The following is a 19,320-nucleotide window of genomic DNA, read 5'->3' on the forward strand; positions in this document are numbered from 1 at the left end:
TTCTATAGGCTCTGTGGCTGAAGTGCCACTGTGTGTGTTGCAGTTGGTCTGATGATGGAAAGGGGATGGTGTTTCCCCTCCCCTGTTTTTACAGAGAGCATTAGAGCCACGGAGAAATAGATGTACAAGCAAAGGGTTCAGGCTTGCTCTGCTGGCCTCTTCCAAACACTGTCAAGAAACAACAGAAACAAGAGCAGTGTCTGAGACTCCTGAGAATGCCTCGTGCCTCCCTTCCCTCCTGTGCCCCAAGAGCTTCCAGCAGTGACTGGTGCTGTGATCTTGCCCTGGGCCATGGCACTGCAAATCTTACTGGGTGTGTTTGCAGCCACTGCCTCTGCCAGTTGGACTCCTAATTAAGGAGTGGTTGGATTTGTCTAGGTAAGTGGACTTGAAGCTTCTTGCATATAGCAGGTTTAGTTAATTCTATTTTCCTAGTGGATGCAGGTGTCCTTATAATGGAGTCATGTCTGACAAGAAACTTTTTTCCCTAGATCCCTGAAACCAGCAGACCACAGTTTTAAAAACAGGAGATGGGAACAGGCTGATCACTTCAAATGGTGCAATTATAGTTCATTTCATTATGGCTTGTTATAATTGGTCTCTTTATACTTAATGCTCACCTTCACATTATTATTTTAGGTTCTTTACAGTAGAAATTGAAGCAGTGATGAGTAGAACTTGCATCTCCAAGGCTTATTTGCTTGAGGAGTGCCTTAACTTGAGAGGTGTGCAATGTGTGAGCTAAGACTATACCAAATCAATTTTGTCAAATGGATAAATTGGTCTAATTTTAGTTCACTTTTTTTTTTCTCTTTGGTGTATAAAGCCCTTTCTAGTCCTTTTGTAGGCTCTTTAAGCTCACAATGAATTAACTTTCAGCCAAGGAGAGGGCCCTTCTTAATATGGTGGGATAAAGTGATTCTTCTTTATCTCACAGAAGTGGGGAGGAAAGTTTGATTAGTTCACTGTGCTTACTTAAGTGTTTTCCTTGAGCTAAGCTAAAATGTGAATGTGACAAATGCATTCAAATGTTACTTGGGACACCATGAAATATATAGCATGAAACCTCACTGACATGACTGATGTCTTGCTGCTGTCTTAACAGTAGGATTAACTCAGTTTTGTGTCTTAATGTCCCTTGTGTGGTGAAGAGTTAATCTAGTGGAATAAAAACAGAGCTTGTGTTGAACAGCCTGCTTAGAGCAGTACTTTTGAAATCTAGCATGGTACTCAGTTGTGCCAGGTGAGATTTATTTTAAAGGTGTGCAGTGATGACTGAGAGCAGGCCCAAAGGCAGGTAAGATCCACTGGTCTGTGGAGGGATGTAGGATCTGTCTGGAAACAACTACAGCTGCTTCCTGGGAGACCTCAGTGGGTGAGGTACAGCCCTGTCCAAAACCGTGAGACTTTGCCACTTCGGATTTAGATATCAGATATTCACAAACCCATCGAATGGGCACATTCCAAGTGCCTTTCAGGCTGTGTTTTTCTCCTTTCATGTTAATTTGTAGTGCACTGAGAAATAACAGGAAGCAGCCACATATCTTTTGGACCAAGCAAGAACAGATGAGGGCTTCCTCTTTTGCCAAAAATTAATCCTGGGATTTCCTTATTCCTTGGCAAAATTTCTATTTGGAAATCTGTGAGATTTAGTAGTTGGGGCAGTTCAGTTGTCCACAACTTCATTGAAGTTTTCACTGAGTGGGAGAGATAGAAACTACGAATGAAAAATATTATATGGACCAGTGGACCTATTAATTGTCCTACTGGTCCCGTTAATTTTTTGGCGTTAATCTCCTACACATAACTAATTTTTATTTTTATGGCTTTTTTTCAACATGCTTGAATTCTGTCTTTTTTTTCTTTGCTTCACAGCAAGCCAAGTGATTTGAAAAATTAGATCTGTGCATTTGCAATTTCACAGTACTTCCTAAATGCTTTCACTCAAATGGGCTGTCTTTCCAGTTCTTCATGCACAATAAGTTTAGTAAAAGCTGTCGCCTTGCTCTATTTTTTGAGGTGTAGTAGTTATATGTCTCACTCTGAGCAAACCTATGGGAATGCTTAGGGGTAGACCATGGTCCTTAATTATGAATGGCACGGGGACAGAAATGATTATAACCTGCAGTCATTCCAGGAGGCATTAGACCCATGACACTGATAGAACTTGGTGTCCTTATTCTGAGTCATGACAGTGTCTTGAACTTCCTGCTGACAGTAGGTTAATTAAAATCCTGGCTCTGGATGGTCTTTCTGGCTACACAGATTAGGTTTTCTTCCCTCTGTCAGCTTCAGGAAAGGTTTCTATTTAGCACATTCTCAAAATCCAGGTGCTGCCTGGAGAGCCCTGAGCCAGTCAGATTTCCACGTGGCAGTTAGTGGGTAGTGCACTAGGTAGACCTGGCTGCAGGATTTCCATTCACTGCTGAACTCTTTTGTGGGGCTGAGGCAAAATTTGGTTTGAAAGTCCTGACTACGAAGAGTTGCAAAGTATTATGTCATTTCATGGCAATCATACTCAGATTTGGTTGAGTTGCTCTTCACCGGGCTCTTCTTTGTTCTCAGCACAGCCATCCTACTCTTGGATTGGATTTGTTCTGGCTCTAACAGCCCCCTACTGACTATTCAGTACCTTGATGACTGGCTAATAGGAGGCTGCTTGCACCCAAGGGTACATCTGACTCTGGAATGTTTAAAAAAAACTTCCAGAAAGCCCACTTGCATCCTAGTAGAAAGAAGGATGCCGTGGGGACCTTGTATTCCGGCTTAAGCACCTCACTCATTTCTCTCCAGCAGAAACAATTGTGTCTTCCTGCTGAGTGTGGAACTCATCATGTGCACTGGACCCATTCCCAACAAACCCAGATTTGTAGGAGCATACACAGTTATTGGTGTTTCTGAAAACACTGTTGGTATGTTAGGGTGGATGAAATGTGCGTGTCTGATTTGGTTTTGAATGTTGGATTAAAATTCATCTTTTACTTTGAACAAGGTGGATTATTTCCCTCGTTCAGATAGGTTGGATAAAGATGGGTGTGAGCACCATTTCCCTGAAGCTTCTGTTTCCCATTCCTCTGCCTTACTAAAAAAGTACAAATGTAATTTTCATCCTTTCTCTTTGAAAAGTAAATTGCAACACTATGCTACTTGAAAATCTGTTGTTAGGATGTGTTCCTTGTATTGGTTTTCATTATGTAAACCCTCTTTTCTCCCGTTTCAGCTACATTTTCTCACTCTTCTTAAGCTCAACAATCTGCTTAGTTGTAAATATTCTAAACTCTTAAACCATCTCTTGTGCTGGCATTCCTTTTCAGACCTCAGCTCCAAAGTTTGTCACAATTTAACTATGCCACCTTAACATGCAATAAATAGCCCTTCATTCTTCAATGCTGCATAATGATGGGACAGCATATCACAGTACTTTAGTAAGAAGCAAGTGAAACAAGCTTAAAACTGTAGAAAAAATTGTAAGTGAATACAGAAGGAGCTGGAGCTTGTATTTATACAGTTTAATTGGCAAAAAAGTGTTCTGTATTTAACTTGGATGGTCTATGTATTTTTCTGTGGTAAACATTCATGAGTTTTTTCCAATAATCAAGAACCTTACTATGACTTTGGAGGGAAAAGCAATCCTAAATCTCTACAACTGACATGCAGGGATTTCTTCCCTCTGCTTAGCTGGCAGTGAATGGTCAGCCAACCAGTCTAAAGGTGATTTTTGGGGTGTTTGATGATATTTATATATATATATATTTTCCCCCCTCTCCGGATGCATTGTTCAAAGGAACTTTATCTTGCAGCAGTTTGAGTTGAATATTGGCCTTATTTAAAGAAAGGGCAAGAGCTACCCTGATGATGCATGACAAAGCAGGAACAGCATGACAATATTTAATGGGCTGCAACTCCCAGGCCTGGGCAGAGATTTAACCAATTATCTTTCAGTCTGCAGAGTTTGTATTTTGCCTGCACCATGCTCATTAGTGGCACAGAAAAGCTTGGGATTGGTAGTAGTGTGAGATAGCATCCTGGACTCCGGTGTTTGGGGGATTTTTGTGGATTGTTGTTTTCCCCAGGGGCTGTGTTAGTGAGCAGTGCTCAGCCAGGGGCACAGAAGGATGCTGAGGTCAGACAATCTTTCTGCTTAGCGCCGGCCAAAGCCTCCCAGTTAAGTCAGAGTGGAGACTTAATAATTTGAGCTGCTCTTTGGGCTGGATTGGGTCATGGCCTTATGTGGAATTCCCTGTAAAGCTTCCTGGATTCCTGCTCTGCACAGAAATGTGAAGCCAAGAGAGATCTCTTCAAAGCTGCAGTGGTCTTGTGACCTCTTTAAATGTTTCATTGTTTGATGACTAAGCTTGCCAGCTTTCAGACACTGAGTCAGGGCTTTGTTCTCATGACAAGCTTCCCCTCCATAATGAGCTCTTACTGTGCCTTCCGAGGGCCAGGGCTTCGTGAGGTGGGCAGAAGAGGATCAGTTGCAAGAGCCATTATTCTCACAAAGGGCAAAGCAAGCAGAGTATTTCCCCAGAGTGCTGGCAGAGGCTCCTGCTTGCTAATGGCAGTGATACCTGTTCTGCAATTTCAGGCTCTCCTCCCCTCACTCCTGTCCTGCAGCAGCAAAGTCGTGTGAAGAAGAAATTGAAGCCGTGGCTGAGCTTGATGTGTTTATAGCAATCACCTCTGTCTGAGGAGTGCTAAAAGAGGAAATCAGTCTGGAAGCACAACTAGTAACTACGAGGTGCCACCTGCAATCAATAGCTTTCAACAAAATTGGCAAACCAACTAAAATCTGACTGAAGTGGCTCTAATGTGTTCTGTGGAGCTGTACACTGAAGGGAAGTGAGATGAGATGCATACTCAGATTTTGGAAGTGCAAAGGAGCCCTGGTTGCAAAGTAGGAGGTAGATAGCTTTTCCCATAAAAGCACAGCCACATCAAGCTCCCATGTTTAATACACTACAGAGAGTCTTCTGACTTGTCTTTTATGGCAAATGGATAAGCCAAAAATACATCTCTTGGTTATATGACTGCAATGAAAGATTAAAGCTGAAATTTCTGGGTCTTGCAAATGATATCAAAGTGCATCTTGAAACAGTCTAATAAGGACTGTGGTTTTATTTAACTGAACATTCTGGTCTGAACATCTCTTAGTCCTCGGCTGAATGCAACAGCTTGTAATTCAGTATCCATCTGTCTTGGATGCAATTCTTACTTGAAGCTTTGTGCTTTTAGCTGAAATTACATATTAATAAGAAAGTGGGAGGGAAAGCTTCCCAGCTAATGTGCCTGGTTAGTTAAGAATCAAGTCACATTTTATTTACTTAAACCCATCTGTGCTTGTTTTGCCAGTAATATATTTGGTCTGCGGCCTGTGGACTATGCAGAAAGCGAGAAGATGAAATCTGTGCTAATGTTACCAGTGAAGAATGAATCATTTGCCCAGCCCTCTGAGGTAAATGTCTGTGTGGGTTTGTTTTTGTGTTTTGCTTTTTAACAAAACAACAAGCCATGAGTTTTTCCTTTAAATATTGAAGGCTTGGATGGAAGTACAGTATATTGCCTGCTTTACAGGGAGATTTAAAATAGGCTAGGAAGCTGTCTTGGAGAGTATTTCTAGGATGTATGTGCAACACTGACAAGCTATGAAGTTCTGTGTTACAGCTTGATCTGGGAAGACAAAAGATGTTTCTTGTAATGTGGTTTTATTACAGGAGAACGAGCCTGTGTTATTCCTCAAGTATCAGTGCTTGAACTTTGCTATTGATGTTGTTTTTCTGAATATCTAAATTTGTTCTACTTTCCAAACTGTCTGCAAGCGGCAGTCTTTGTTCCAGGTGCTTTTTGTGTGCCTTTAAAAGACTGTTCCACTATCATCCTTTGTCCAACAATGAAAATATCAGCTCAGCAGTAGAAAATAGCTTTTGGGAGATTGCTCTGGGGTTTTTGTTTTTCTCATCTCTTGGACAAAATCTTCTCAGGACTTGTAACCAGAATCAGGTACTCAAACCTAAAAAATTACTGTGTTGTGAAATGCTTTGTGCTTCCTAGGGAATGAGGATTAAGCTAACCTGGCTGATAGAAGCAGCCCATATCTACTCCAGCCTATACAGCCTGCAGTGATCCCTCCTCATTGAGGTCACAAGGTGGTACCCAGTGGCCAAAAGTAAACTGTTGTAGCTAAACCAGGACTAATGTGGCTGTTCCTTCCATCTGCAGCAAATGAGAGATGTAGCTCTTCTGTGCCAAACAAACCATTTTGGTATTTGCATTTGCTTTGGGGTGAGTGTGTGCCAGGGGATGTCTGCTGGCTCACATGGATGACTTGATCCTGAGGCTGAGGAGTAACTGGATCTCAGAGACATGTCTGTGCTATGGAATCTGGAGTTTTTAGGAGAATCCAGGAGCTGGAGTTTCCTACCCGTGTCTGCATAAAGCTCCTCTCGCTTTGCATTAATGCTACCCACATCAAAAATCCCACTAAAGCATTGATTGCTTTCAGGACAAAGTATTTGGGACTTTTTACTGAAAGGAAATGCAGATATTCATTATCTGGGTTACTCAATACCATATCTATTGTTAATACTTTACTAGAAGTATGTTTTACTACTTGATTGGGATTTTTATTCTGTTTCAACACTGCAGTTTGCCAGGCTGTTTACACAGTGTTCAACTAGTTCTATGTGTGCACCCCAGTGTCTTTAAAAAGCACCAAAGAGGGCAAAGGAGGAAAAACTGATCCATGAGGTGCTTTGGTACCTTGCATAAGTGAAATGAAGTACCTCTAATGGGAAGCTTTTTTCCTGTGGAGCTGATTTGTTACATGGAGATTTATTCATGGACCCTGTCTGTCCACTAAGCTTGCCATCACCTGTGTTTCAAAATGCTTATTCTTGAAAAAGAAAGCTGTCCAGTAAGTAAGTTGCTTTCCTTATATTCCCAAATATTCAGTTTACTGCAGATTTTTCTGTTCATGCAGGCACTGAGCTCCAGCCAGCCAAGAAATGGACCCCTTGGTATACTGGGGAGCAATCTTAGTGCAGAGCAGCAGAAATTGCTGAACAAATTAGCAGCAGTCCTGAAGGCCCAGAGGTGCACTGAATTTAACAGCAGAGGTATGGAGTCTTGTTGAAATGTCTCTGTCCAAATATAAGTAACTGGAGTTCTGCACTTCATCATTTAAGATACTACCTGCAACAGGGTTTTTTATTGCTCCTGGGAAGTGCAGTTTGTGAAATCCCTGAGTTGTAGCTGTAGTGCAGTGATGGTGTGTTTTGCATGTAAACACATATAAAGCTTGTCTTGCTATCAAGGCAGGAAGTTTCTGGGGGAGCCACAGTTTGGCAGTTTATTGTCTATTATTTAAAATCCCAAAGTCTCCTCAGAGGCCTCTTCTCTTTACACCTCTTTTACCAACTTTAAGGTCTCTGCTTGTGTGAGACATCCTGTAAAGTTTTTACACTCCAGAAGTGAGCCTTGGGCAGATGGTGCCTTGAGAAGAGAGCGTGACATTGACTGGAAGTTGACATGTGTTCTCGCTTGCTGCCTTCCTTCAGATTTTGTTCTTTGTTAAGATTGGTGAACCCAAATTATGAGGTTTGGTGGAGTTCTTTTCCCCTCTTTGAGGACAGGAACATTGTCTTAATCCCTCCTGTTAGTTTTTCTTTGGAGTGCTTGTGAACAAAATGCTAAGGTAATTTCTCCCTACCATCTTTCACTTCTGGATTGCTACTCCAGAATTTTGAGTGGAGTTCTGTTAGCTTTGTATTAAAGCAGTGAGATCCTGTAGTAAGATTCCTGTCAGAGTTAAATATAACTCTAAAAGGGTTGAGGAAAAAAAAGCTATCTTCATCTGAAGTTTTAAATGTTAGTGCAGAACTATAAAACCATGAGTTGCCTTTTTCACAGCAAGTGTGTGTTGAAACCCACAAAGTTTTTAATAGCTCTTCTACTAACTCAGATCATAGTCTCAAAAATCACCTCCTTGTGCAGGAAAGAGTGCCTGATAAATTATTATAGTCTGTTTATTCTTTAAATAACGATTGATTGCTTTTCAGCCAGGCATGGTTCTGATTCTTCTGTGCTTTTGGTTTTACTGATGTAATCTTTTTCCTAGTAACTCATCTTGTTATCCCTGATGTTCCAATGCCAACTACTGTCAAATGCATGATGGCTCTTCTGACTGGATGTTGGGTCCTCAAGTTTGAATGTAAGTATTAAATATGTGGGACTCCTTGGGGTTTTTAACCAGAAATTGTAGATGTCATTCCCAAGAAACTTTTTTTTTTTTTTTTTACAACTGTGCCAATATCAATGCTATCTCGACACAAAGTGCAAGGGATTGTTTTCAGATCTCATGAATGACTAAAAATTTGATGGAATATATTTAATGAAATATAACTTCCTTGTAAATGAGTGCATTTCATTGTTAGGTGTGTTGGATAGGTCATAGCCTAAGTATCAGTATGGAGTGAATTTCTTCATTGCCACCTTAAGACTGATTTGGGAGATTATGAAAGATACCCTGGGAAAGAAGGAAGGATTTTATTGAATTCTAGTCTTTGCTATGAGCAGTTTGCATTGAAGTTGAGAGGAGACTTGGTTTGGGATATGTGCTCAAGGCCTGTGGGAAGTGAGCTTGTGTTTGCATACAAGCTCAGATCTATTGAAGATTGTAACTTCTAACTCAAGTTAGCATGCAAGTCGTGTTTCGTGCAGTCTGTAATTTCTGTTTATACAGTGCATCCTTTTTTTTATGCAGCTGTTCTGTGGACTTAGACCCTAAATTTTGAGGTCTTTATTTATTTATTCTGATCTATTTCTTAGTATCTGCTTTCACAGCAGCTGCAAAACCCATCTTCTTCCCCTTGACCTTTATGGCTAGGTCCCTTTAGCTAATAAGTACACTACAAATGAGTTAATTACCCGTGGAAAACTTACAGACAGATTTCATTCCAGTTTTCTACTATGTGATTAAACATCAGAACATATGGACTCTTTAATATTCTGGATTGTCTGGCCACTAATGTTTATGAAGACACTCTGCAAAGCCTCAGAAGCTGCAAACTAAAGCACAGCATCAGGTTGAACACTGGACTCAGGGTGTTCATTCGGCTTCCAGACATTTTGTTCCATGCTTTTTTTTTTTTTCTAAAGACTGAAGACCCTGTTTCTGTGGTGAATCCCTTGACAGGTTCTTGGCTTCACTCAGCCCAGAAGCTTTGCATACATTCTATTCTAAGTGCTTCCTTTATTTAATTTCATCTTCCTGCTAGTTAGATGCTTAGAAAACTTCTCAGTGGTGGGGAGATTTCATTAGCAAGATGTGAATTGAAATCTTCGTGGAAGAACTTTCATATTTAGAAGTGATTGGAAAAGAAAAAAAAAAAAAAGAAATAGTCCAGGGGTTATTCAGGGAATATTTTTATAGTGTTTTTTTTTTTACAGTTGAGTTTTATGTTGTTGGTACTGATTAGTGGAATCCTGACTGCTAATGCTTGCAGCTTAGTAAGCAACATACTACTTAAAAGCGAGTGATTCTCCTCCCTAGTGAGAAATGTTAGCACTAACTCATGGGGTCTGATGCAGCTAAGTGCCTATAATTAACAGCACCACTCCATCTGTTCCCACCAGTCTGTTATCAGTCTTCTTCAGAGTCATTACAAGTTAAAGATTGTTATAACAAATAATGGGACTCCTGCTGATGAAACATTTGTCTTGGAAAAAGAGGTCCTTGCTTTTCTTTTTTATTGCCATTTATCGTGGCTTTTTGACTTCTATTTGGATAAGTTTCCTTAAATGTGATGCAAATAAACTTCCAAAAGTATGTGCATGTTCTGGTTATATAATAAATTTAAGAAGTTGTTTATGGTTCACTGTTCTAAACCATTCACTTAAAGTGAATTCATGTTGAAAAAATTCACTAAAATATTTGAAAAAACAAAGCTCAGTGAGGCACTTAATGAAATGCTGACTATGCATAAGGGAGTGTTTGAATTTTTTTTTTTACTACAAGGTAAGCTGCATTTGACTGTTATCTCTAAAGTTATATTTATAGCCTACACATTATACCACTTCTTAAAAAACATCACAAGCTTGCAAAAACAGTATTTCATTTGAAAGTCTCTTTTGTTAACTCTTCTCTTACAGCAGGCTGTGAATCTTTCTCTCATAAAAAGCAGTTTCCTTGGGTGATTCTGTGATCCTTCTGTTTCCATGTGTCCATAGACACAGATCCAGCATCCATTCATATTGGTAGAGAGCTAATGTGGAATTTTCCAGCAAAGTTAGAGCTGAGTTTTAGAGAGCCAAGATTTAAGTATATATCTTCAGTTTTGGGATTCCCTTTTGTCTTCATGTGGGAGATTAGGATGAAAGGATGTCACCACTGAGCAATATTAGATCTTCACAGAAGAAAAATTTCATGTTGCTTTCCCACCTTTTCTGTATATAACACACTGTCAGCAGTACATCCACTTCCAAGGCAGCACAGAATTGAATTTAGGCAGTGTTGCCACAGTGCTCCTTGCCCTTGGCCATATCTTTCACTGGTTTCATTATTTTATTGCCTTTATTATTTCTGGGATGGTAATAGGGCACGAAGTGGCAAGTCATTATCCTTCTGCAAGTGGGCTGAGACAAAGATTCAAGTATCACTGTATTTCCTCTAAGCTTTATGTGGAGCATAGAACAGTGTAATTAAAACCAGCAGAAGTCTTTAATAGCTTTTCAGCTTGTTTTTTTTTTTCTTAAAGTTATTGTCATCTGTTAAAGCAGGGAATGAAAAATGATCTCAGTAATGATATGCATTGAAACAAGCTTGTGTCAGTACTGGCAGTGAAGTGTCTGGCAGAATTCTAAGCATCTGATTGCTCATTCCTTCCTCTGCTTTGCTTACCTGGAGCAGCAGCAATGATTCAGCTGTGATCATTATAAGGAGGCAGAAAAACCTGCTTTTCCTGTAAGGACTCACACCAATAGAGAGTTGACTGGAAGAGCTAAGGGACTGCATGACTGACATTTCAAGGTGAAAGCATAGTTCTGAATTTTCTGTGCCCATCCTTGTAGAGGCTGTGAGAGCAGAGGAGTGCCAAGCTGCTTGAGCTGGCTGCTCCTCAGGCTGGACTGCCTCTCTTTCATGCATAAACATCTTTTAGGTAGCTGGCTGATTCTCAGCAAAGCCCTGCCTCCTTGAAACACCCAAAACTTTTGATCACTGGAGTTTCATGCCTTTTTTTGCACTTGGGAACTTCCTTCAGCTGCCTCCTACAAAAGGACTCATAGCTCTGAGGGGCTTTAGAACTGTATAAAGTGCAGGTTCTGGTTGTATTGGGTGTGCAGCTGAGGGCAGTGCTTCAAACCAGCAGGGACTGAACTTGTGCACTCCCACAGTGTCTGCACCTGCTGGAAAGGAGCTCACAGTTTTACACTGTGGGGCTGCTGGGGTTTGCAGAGGAGAAAATGGGCATGAGAATACCTTCAGTGTGGTGTCTGCAGAGATTGGAAGCGGGTTGGTTTGAAATAAGGTCTAGAAGAAAAGGAAACCTTGGTGTTTCCAAAGCTCCCTCTGTTCTGTGTCATCCAGGTACTCAATTTTCCATATTTGTGGAGCCCTTTGTTCTAGCTGGCTTCTGGTTTGAAGAAAACCTTGCTTTAAGGAAGCCCTTTGTAAGGAAGAGGATAGGAAATACAACCTCACTAATTAAAAAAAAGCCTGTGATGGGGTCCAGAGGATGAGCAGTCCTGAGGGAATTTAACCTGACCTTAGGAAGGGCTACAGTCACTTTGCTCACTCTAGAAAACAGCTGTGGCCAGCAGTGTGTTTATCCAAAGAAGATAGGACACCTGGGGCTCCAAGTGAAGGAATCATTTCCAAATCACATGCTCCCAGCTTTTGGGAATGTTTCAGGCTGTCCTAAGCATCTGTTCCATCGTGTTCAATAAATGCCACCTGGATTAACTTGTAAACTACCATTCTTAAGCAGATGCACTTTAGTCTCTGCAGATCTTGTGTCATTTGCATGTGATGAGAAAACAGACTGCTCTGGTATCACCAGTGAGATCTCTACTTCACTCCATGGAAATCTGTGAGTCTGAAGTCACTTTATAAGCACATAAGAGACAGTGTAAAAATTCTTTGCTGTAGCAGAGGCCAATAATGCTGTTTATGAAAACAAATTGAAACCAGCCATGCCAAATTCCCCTAAAGCTTTCTCTCAGTCCAGATTTCTTCCTTTTCTAGGAAAAAAAAATCCTACCAGGCTTTACTCAATCTGCATGTAAGTTTTAAAGCCCAGTGCAGACTGAGCTAAGGAAGTATCAGTTGCAGTCTCTACATCTTGGATGTGTAGTATTTCATCTCCTTGTTGTTATCATGTGTTCCTAAATTACTTCTAGGCATTCTAAGAGATTTTTGGGACTAACCCCTGCTCTTTGCTTTATTAATGCAAATCCAGCAAAACTCCACTAAGGCTAATTGAGTTACTGAAAGATACCCCTGGGTATCTGTGGGTGATTACAACTTGTTCTTGGCAAATCAGGTTTTGGTTTGGTTTTTTTTTTGTACTTTGTCCTCTTCAAATTGTTCCTGCTGATGCAGTTAGTTTCATTACAAACCAATAAGGCTTACATGAATAAGGATTAGAGGGCTGTGATCTTAAATTTTGCAAATAATGATTTCTTTTATTTCCAGTGCTAGCACTGCACTTGTATCAAAGGTCAATTAGAGTGGGCACCCTGTTAACCTGCTTGCTCCTTACACCTCGAAGGTGACGAGGCAGGGGGCAGGTGCTTAGTGAGGCAATCAGGATCAGTGTAAGCAGTGATACTTTACTGATCTTGTTAATGAGGGGGAAAAAAATGAGCAATGCTCTGCTTGCCGAATGTGGTCCACCAAGCTAAATTCAGATGCATTAAGCTAAAACTTTTCTGCCGTGTTTTCTAGGGACTTTAACGCAGGGTTGAGCTGTGCTAAAATTTGGTGCAAATGACCTTGTTTATACCTAAAACTTGCAGGTGTGAAATGAGCTCTGGAGCTGGTGATGTTGTGTATTTGTAGGGCAGAGCTCTGCATGACCCCTGTGCCCATGGGATGTGACCCCACAGTGGTGTTGTGGCAGGCCAGCTTTATCCATCAGTGCTTGCACACTGACCTTGGCACTGCGAGGCAGCTCTGCTCCGTGCCAATTGAAATGCCACTTGCATCCGTGCAAGTCTTGCCCTTTCATGGGTGATTGATCCAGCTACTGAGATTAAACTAAAGGGCCATTAACACGTACTTGTAATAATCACCCTCTTCTCCCCAAGAAAGAGAACAGGGACAAACTCAAATGGTCCACAGCTCTTCGTGGCAGTAGTATTAAGGAATAAATCAAGATTGGCTGAGACCCTGTGCAAGTTGAATGGTCTTATGTTAGAACAGAACTGAGTAGATTTTTAGTCAGGCTTGCTGGTCAAGAATGCAGAGACTGCTAATGTGTGCAGCAAAACTATACAACGCTGATCTCTGCCTCCTCCTAAAATTACAGGTGTCTTCTCTAAAGGAACTTTGGGTTCCTTTCCATTTTCAGAAACCTTCTTTAGGGCTGTCCTTGTTCTTTTGAGATTCAGTCCTGTTTTGAATATTTTTTTACATAAATACTTCAGGTGTCCATCTCAGTTCCAGAAGGGAGATGGTGTCCTGATCATTTTTAAAATTAGAATAATAGCATTTTTTTTCAGTCCATTCATTTGACCAGTGCCTCAGCATCAGGTTCTCACTGGTGGCTTTTCAGTGTAGTGCTAAAGAAATGAGAGTTTGATCTCAGGAGTTTTGGGAGTCAATTAAGCATGGCTCCTGTTTGAGATCAAAGGGGGATTTTGATTTAAGGGATGTAAGGTCAAAAGAGCTTCTGGAAAAGTTCCTGTAGAAGTACCAGACTGATATACCTGTGAGTAAAGTAACTTGGGCTTTACTGAATGGACTCAATACTGTTTTCACAGAAAATAAAATCCCTGTCATTAAAAAAAAAAAAAAGCCAGGTTGGAAGGGCCTGCAGTGTGCTGAAACCTTCTGTTTGCATCCCTACTCTCAGGTGTGGAATTGGGATATTATTATTTTTAGCACAAGATCGTCTTGTGGTGGTTGTACCATCTCCTGGAAGAATGGTGAAACCTGTACATTCCTGCTGCTTCCAAATGACACCATAACACAACCAGAGCTGATTCTGCTGTCTTTGAGAACCTCACTTGGCTATTGCATCCTTTAGGATTCACTGCCCCTGAAAATGATAATGGAGATTTAGAGATCTAGAAGCAACTGGTGGCTTGACACTTAAGTTTTGTGTGGAGGGGGAGGAAGAGCAGGAAAATTTGACAAATGAATATTGAGTTAGGTAGAAAAACAGCTTGAGCCCTCTGTCATGTTATCTCAAATATGAGAACAGGGGCATGTTTCCCTTTTTTATTTTTTATTTTTTGGTTCTGATTTGACTTTGTTAATTCTTTAATACAAACTCTGTAGCATGCAGGAGTTACTGAAGAGAAAGGAGCCACTTGGCAACAAATCAGTCTGAACAAAATCTGCAGTTAAAGGCCATACTGGTCTCCATCACTTAGATTATTTTGCTTTCGTCCTTCTAGTCAGGAATTCTTCCTCCATGGATAGATAATCCTTGACTGTTCCCCTCAAACACTGGTTGCTACTGACACCCATGTGTCAGAGCAAGTTCTCCTTCTAGATCTTGTATGAAAAATATGTTCACTAATGGAAAATGTGCTATTTTTCCATCACCAAAAAATCCCAGGAGGTCTGTTGCTCCATGGAGAGGTGTGTGTGTAGGCCTGACTGTCACCTCTTAAAATATTTATATAGAAGGAAAATACCTGGGCACTGAGAATTTCTGCTCTTGGCTTTTTATGACACAGCTTTTGTGTCACAAACCTATTAAGATATACAGATCTGGCCTGTTTCGAGGTGGGAAAGAAAAGTTGGAATTAATGAGAATGCTGATCATGCAGCCAACTGGCTCTTTGCATGTTTCCAGGTTCTCCAGGAAACAGATGTCTGCCTTGTGGCTCTTGTGGGCACAGTGAGAACAGGACACAGGTGGATGAGTGTCTCTTGTGGCCCTCCTGGAGGATTGTAATTACCTGTGACAAGGAACTCCTTGGAGGACCTGGCACCGTGCAATGGACTGACAGTGTGTTTGCAAGGCAGACCTCGCTGATTTTGCATTCTGTGACATCAACACTCCACTGACATTAGTCACTTCCCTGGCTTCTTTTTTTTTCAGGCAAGCAGCAGTTCAAAAAGACATTGTAGTCTTTTGTATTCATTCAATCTTTTATTACTTTTGTATCACATTTACTTCATTTACTGATGCTGGCACTGGATGCTCAATTTGTGATGTACTTATTGTATAAAAACCTCATCTCTGTAGTGAAAGTCCTTGAAATCTAGTTTTTGATGGTGGATTGAAATAAAACATGCTCTTAATGAATGGGCAGTTCAGTTCTTAAGGTTAGATGAGACTTCTTTTATGGTAAGTGGCTGGCATCCATTAATATCTGTATTTCCTTGGAGGGAAAGAATAGCAGTGTAAGTTAGAGGCACATTGAGACAGGAAGTCTTGTTGAATTGTGGTGATTTAAAATAAATAAATAAAATGTGAAATAGCTTTTAGATTTATTTTTGAGTTATGAGTACTGAAATTAAGTTATCAGTATTCATTGCTGTTATCAATAATGAATATGTAAGTTGCCTTTCTGGAAAATCCATGACTAGGTTTGCCCTTCTAGTTCATGTTAATTTTCCTTGAAGGAATGAACAAGTACAAATAATCAATCTGATACTTGTACAGGAGATATTTGCTGCAGTATTCAACCAGTTGTAATTTTCTGTAGGGGTTTATCTTTTTTGATGTAAGCACACTGAAGGACTTCTACTACCCGAAATATGAATTCCCGTTGCATTTTGTGAGTTTGTATGAACTGACAGCAAATTACTGCAAGTTTCTTTCAAGATCTCTCCAGATTAGATTTTAGATATTCCTATCCATTGGCTACTTAGTGCCATGGCATCCATAATATTTCTCTAAATACCCTTGGGCTTTCTTCCTTTTTAGGGTCAACCCCCCACCGTTTTTTTTTATTTTGTTCAGTTTATAGTTTTTATATACTGTGTTTCCTATCTTCTCAGTGCAAATAACTTGCCTGAATTAGAAACACGGTGCAAGGAGTGAGGTGCTGTAAAAGTTACAGCCCCAGCCACATTGTAAATCCTCATGGAACCATTTTCAAAATCAGCTTTGCAAACTTTTTCCTGGGTAATTCTTATTAATGACTGCAATGTACATGCAGGCAAAATGTTCCATCCTTGAATGGGTGACCACAGCAATTCCTCTCCCCGGAGTGAGGTCAGGCACTACATTTTATGGACGTTAGCAATGCATTACCATCAGTACTTTCTCCATTGGAAAAAATAACTGGCCTTAAAACAAGGTAAAAACATGTTGACTCCAAAAGACAATCTCATTATGCAGCAGTGCTAACAGAAACAAATGCCACTGTTAAACCCCAGCATAAATCTCCAGTTCGTGCTGATCCTGGAGACCTTGAAATCCCATCTGATTTGTTATTTGGGGCCATAGCTGCTCAGAAGCAGCTTTGTGCTTGCCTTGTAATTGCTCTTTATCAGGCAATTGTGTCCATTTCATAACTGCCGTGTTGGCTCCACACGCTGCCTTTGAGCTTCCCAGTGATCAGCAGTTTGACATTTGACATTAAGTGGTTGACCTTTAGAGGGTAAGAGGAAGAGCTAATAATTCCTGGTGTTTATAGCACTGATTTTAGTGCAGTATTACTTCTCACCATCTCACTTGCATCTTCAGGCACTGCTGTAAATTTTTTTTCGGGTTTTAAAAGCAAATTGCTAAAGCACACAAGCTTTGGTGCTGTGTGAATGTTTTGCACTGACATAATTTTATTTTAACACAACTCCTTAGTCACTCAAATGACATGCAAGCCTCTCTTAAAGCCCGGAGTGTCTAATTTTTGCTTTTTTTGCTGTGGATTTTGTAGGGGTCCAAGCCTGTCTGCAGAGCTCAGCTCGAGAACAAGAAGAGAAGTACGAAGTCCAAGGTGGCCCCCGGCGAGGGCGGCTCAACAGGGAGCAGCTGGTGGGTTTTACTGCTCCTCACAGCCTGGATTAATGACCTGGGGCTGGGCAGCTCTGCCCTTTGCCACATGCAGAGGTGCAGGAGATGTAAAATTTTAATGTGGTCTTGTACAGAAAATTTGATTATGTGCAAGGTGATCCAAAGAGCTGTGAACCACCCATAAAGCTGTCATTTTTCTCCATTAGTGGAGATGTTGCTGTAACCTTGTCAGGGGAACACTGTATTGCACTCTGTGTATTCCACCTGATGGGACAGGAAGTGATGTGCTTCAGCCTTCTCTGCCCAGCTTCAGAACATAGTTCTGAAAGAAAAATGGTTTTATTACTATTTGTTTCCATTTAGGGCCTTTTTTTACATTTAACTGGGTTCATTCCTGGTTACTTGTTGGATTACACTGGAGAATTTATTAACTGCATTGTAATAGTAGCTGTAAATATTCCTAACTCATAGTTCAAACCCTGTTGTGCTGGAAAGTATTTAAACAGCAGCAAGAATTTACCACATAACATGCAAGGTTCTCAGGGTAAGTATGCAATCAAGAAAAGCTTGTTTAAGTTACTATTCTAGTTTCCAGAGGTAGTTACTTTAAATTGTAGGGGTTTTGTATGCCCTGATTTTTCCTTTCCACTTTTTTCCTCTCTGTTCCGTTGTGAAGTCCTGTATTTATTATTCATGCTTGTTGTTTTTTTTGTTTTTTTTCCTTCCACACAGCTGCCTAAATTGTTTGATGGGTGTTACTTCTATTTTTTGGGCCCTTTCAAACAGCACCAGAAGAGTGATCTGCTGGAGCTGGTGAAGGCAGCAGGTGGCCAGGTCCTGGTGAGGCAACCCAAACCAGACAGTGATGTGACACAGACCATCAACACAGTGGCCTACCACGCAGAGCCCAGCTCTGACCAGAGGCTCTGCACTCAGTATGTCATCTATGACGTGGCTTCCAAGTTCCAGCCAGACAAAATCCGGCAGGGCAAGGTGTGGATGGCCCCCTCCAGCTGGCTCATAGACTGTGTCATGGCATTTCAGCTCCTGCCTGTGAAGTGAATATCAAACAGCAGCATCCCAAGAGCAGGGCTTGAAAATGGGCTGAGTCTTGGGCAGCTGGGATGCTCTGGCAAACTGCTCTGAAGCTGTGATTGCTGTTTTGGATTTAGGAGAGCTTTGAGCATTTTAAGTGAGTTACTAAGGTGACTGATGTGCTGGAATAAATGAACATACAATGGAGGAGAGGATTGAAAAGTGTGCCTTGGCGTATTTAATATGCTTTCTTTTTGCATTGAACTTAATAAATGCTTAATAAATAATCACTGACATTTTGTAACTGGGATTTTGCAAAATGAAACCTTTTGCTTTCTTGATTTGAACCAGCCCTTTGTAGGCAATTGAGCACGACCCCATTTATGGTGTGTTTAATATCCATTGATAAAAATCTACTGTATTTATCAAGATTTCCCAGGCCAGAATTTGTATTTTTGAAAAAAAAGGACTTCATGCATTTGTACTTGTGCAGACATGTCAGGTGACATGTGACATTTATTAAAACTTCTTACAACTGAATTTTGCTGGAAATTCTTGGCATGGGCTAAGTCTTGTAGAAATCAGTGTTAAACAAATGGTTTGGATTCATCTGGAAGCAGACACTTTTGAGAACACTGTATTTAAAAATTTTGATCTAAAATTTACTTATTTGTAAAAAGATTAATGCTTTACTCGCTTCTGTCCTCATCCATGGTTGTAAACATGTAACTAGAATTCAGTTCTATTTTCTGAAGGCTTTTAAGCATTGAGATCCTTATTTAATTACTATAATATTTTTGTAAATTTGGATGGTGTTGCCCTCATGTCTACTTTAAAGAAAAAACAACAGTGATCACAAAAGAATTGTGCTTCACTTTGTACCATTGTACCTGAATCTACACTGGATCAATGTTTGATTATTTCATATTTGTTAAAACATTTCTCATAATGGCTCTTAAATTATTGTCAGAATCTTAGGCCCTCACTGTGTGCTCTTATGTAATGTTTTGTATCTTAGCTTGTGAATTTGTAATTGAGAAATGGTGTCTTGGAATAATACACAGTAACAGTGATGGTTTTGGGTTAGTACATAAGTTTTGTGTGTTTGTTTTTGTATTGTTTGTAATAATGAAAACTTTTTTGTGTGCAGTAA

General features: G+C 40.4%; 1 protein-coding gene across 1 annotated transcript in view; it reads left to right on the forward strand.

The window, feature by feature from the left end:
* BARD1 (BRCA1 associated RING domain 1) overlaps positions 1-19,320 on the forward strand; it is a 40,213-nt gene extending 20,893 nt beyond the window's left edge. The window contains exons 7-11 of the mRNA XM_088167649.1: positions 5,350-5,452; positions 6,977-7,112; positions 8,114-8,206; positions 17,056-17,153; positions 17,865-19,320. Coding sequence (XP_088023775.1) covers positions 5,350-5,452; positions 6,977-7,112; positions 8,114-8,206; positions 17,056-17,153; positions 17,865-18,194 — 760 coding nt within the window. The 3' untranslated portion in view covers positions 18,195-19,320. The remainder of the gene's footprint in view (positions 1-5,349; positions 5,453-6,976; positions 7,113-8,113; positions 8,207-17,055; positions 17,154-17,864) is intronic.

This window comes from Sturnus vulgaris, chromosome 7 (genome assembly GCF_052056855.1).
Source record: "Sturnus vulgaris isolate bStuVul1 chromosome 7, bStuVul1.hap1, whole genome shotgun sequence".
Lineage (NCBI taxonomy): Eukaryota > Metazoa > Chordata > Aves > Passeriformes > Sturnidae > Sturnus > Sturnus vulgaris.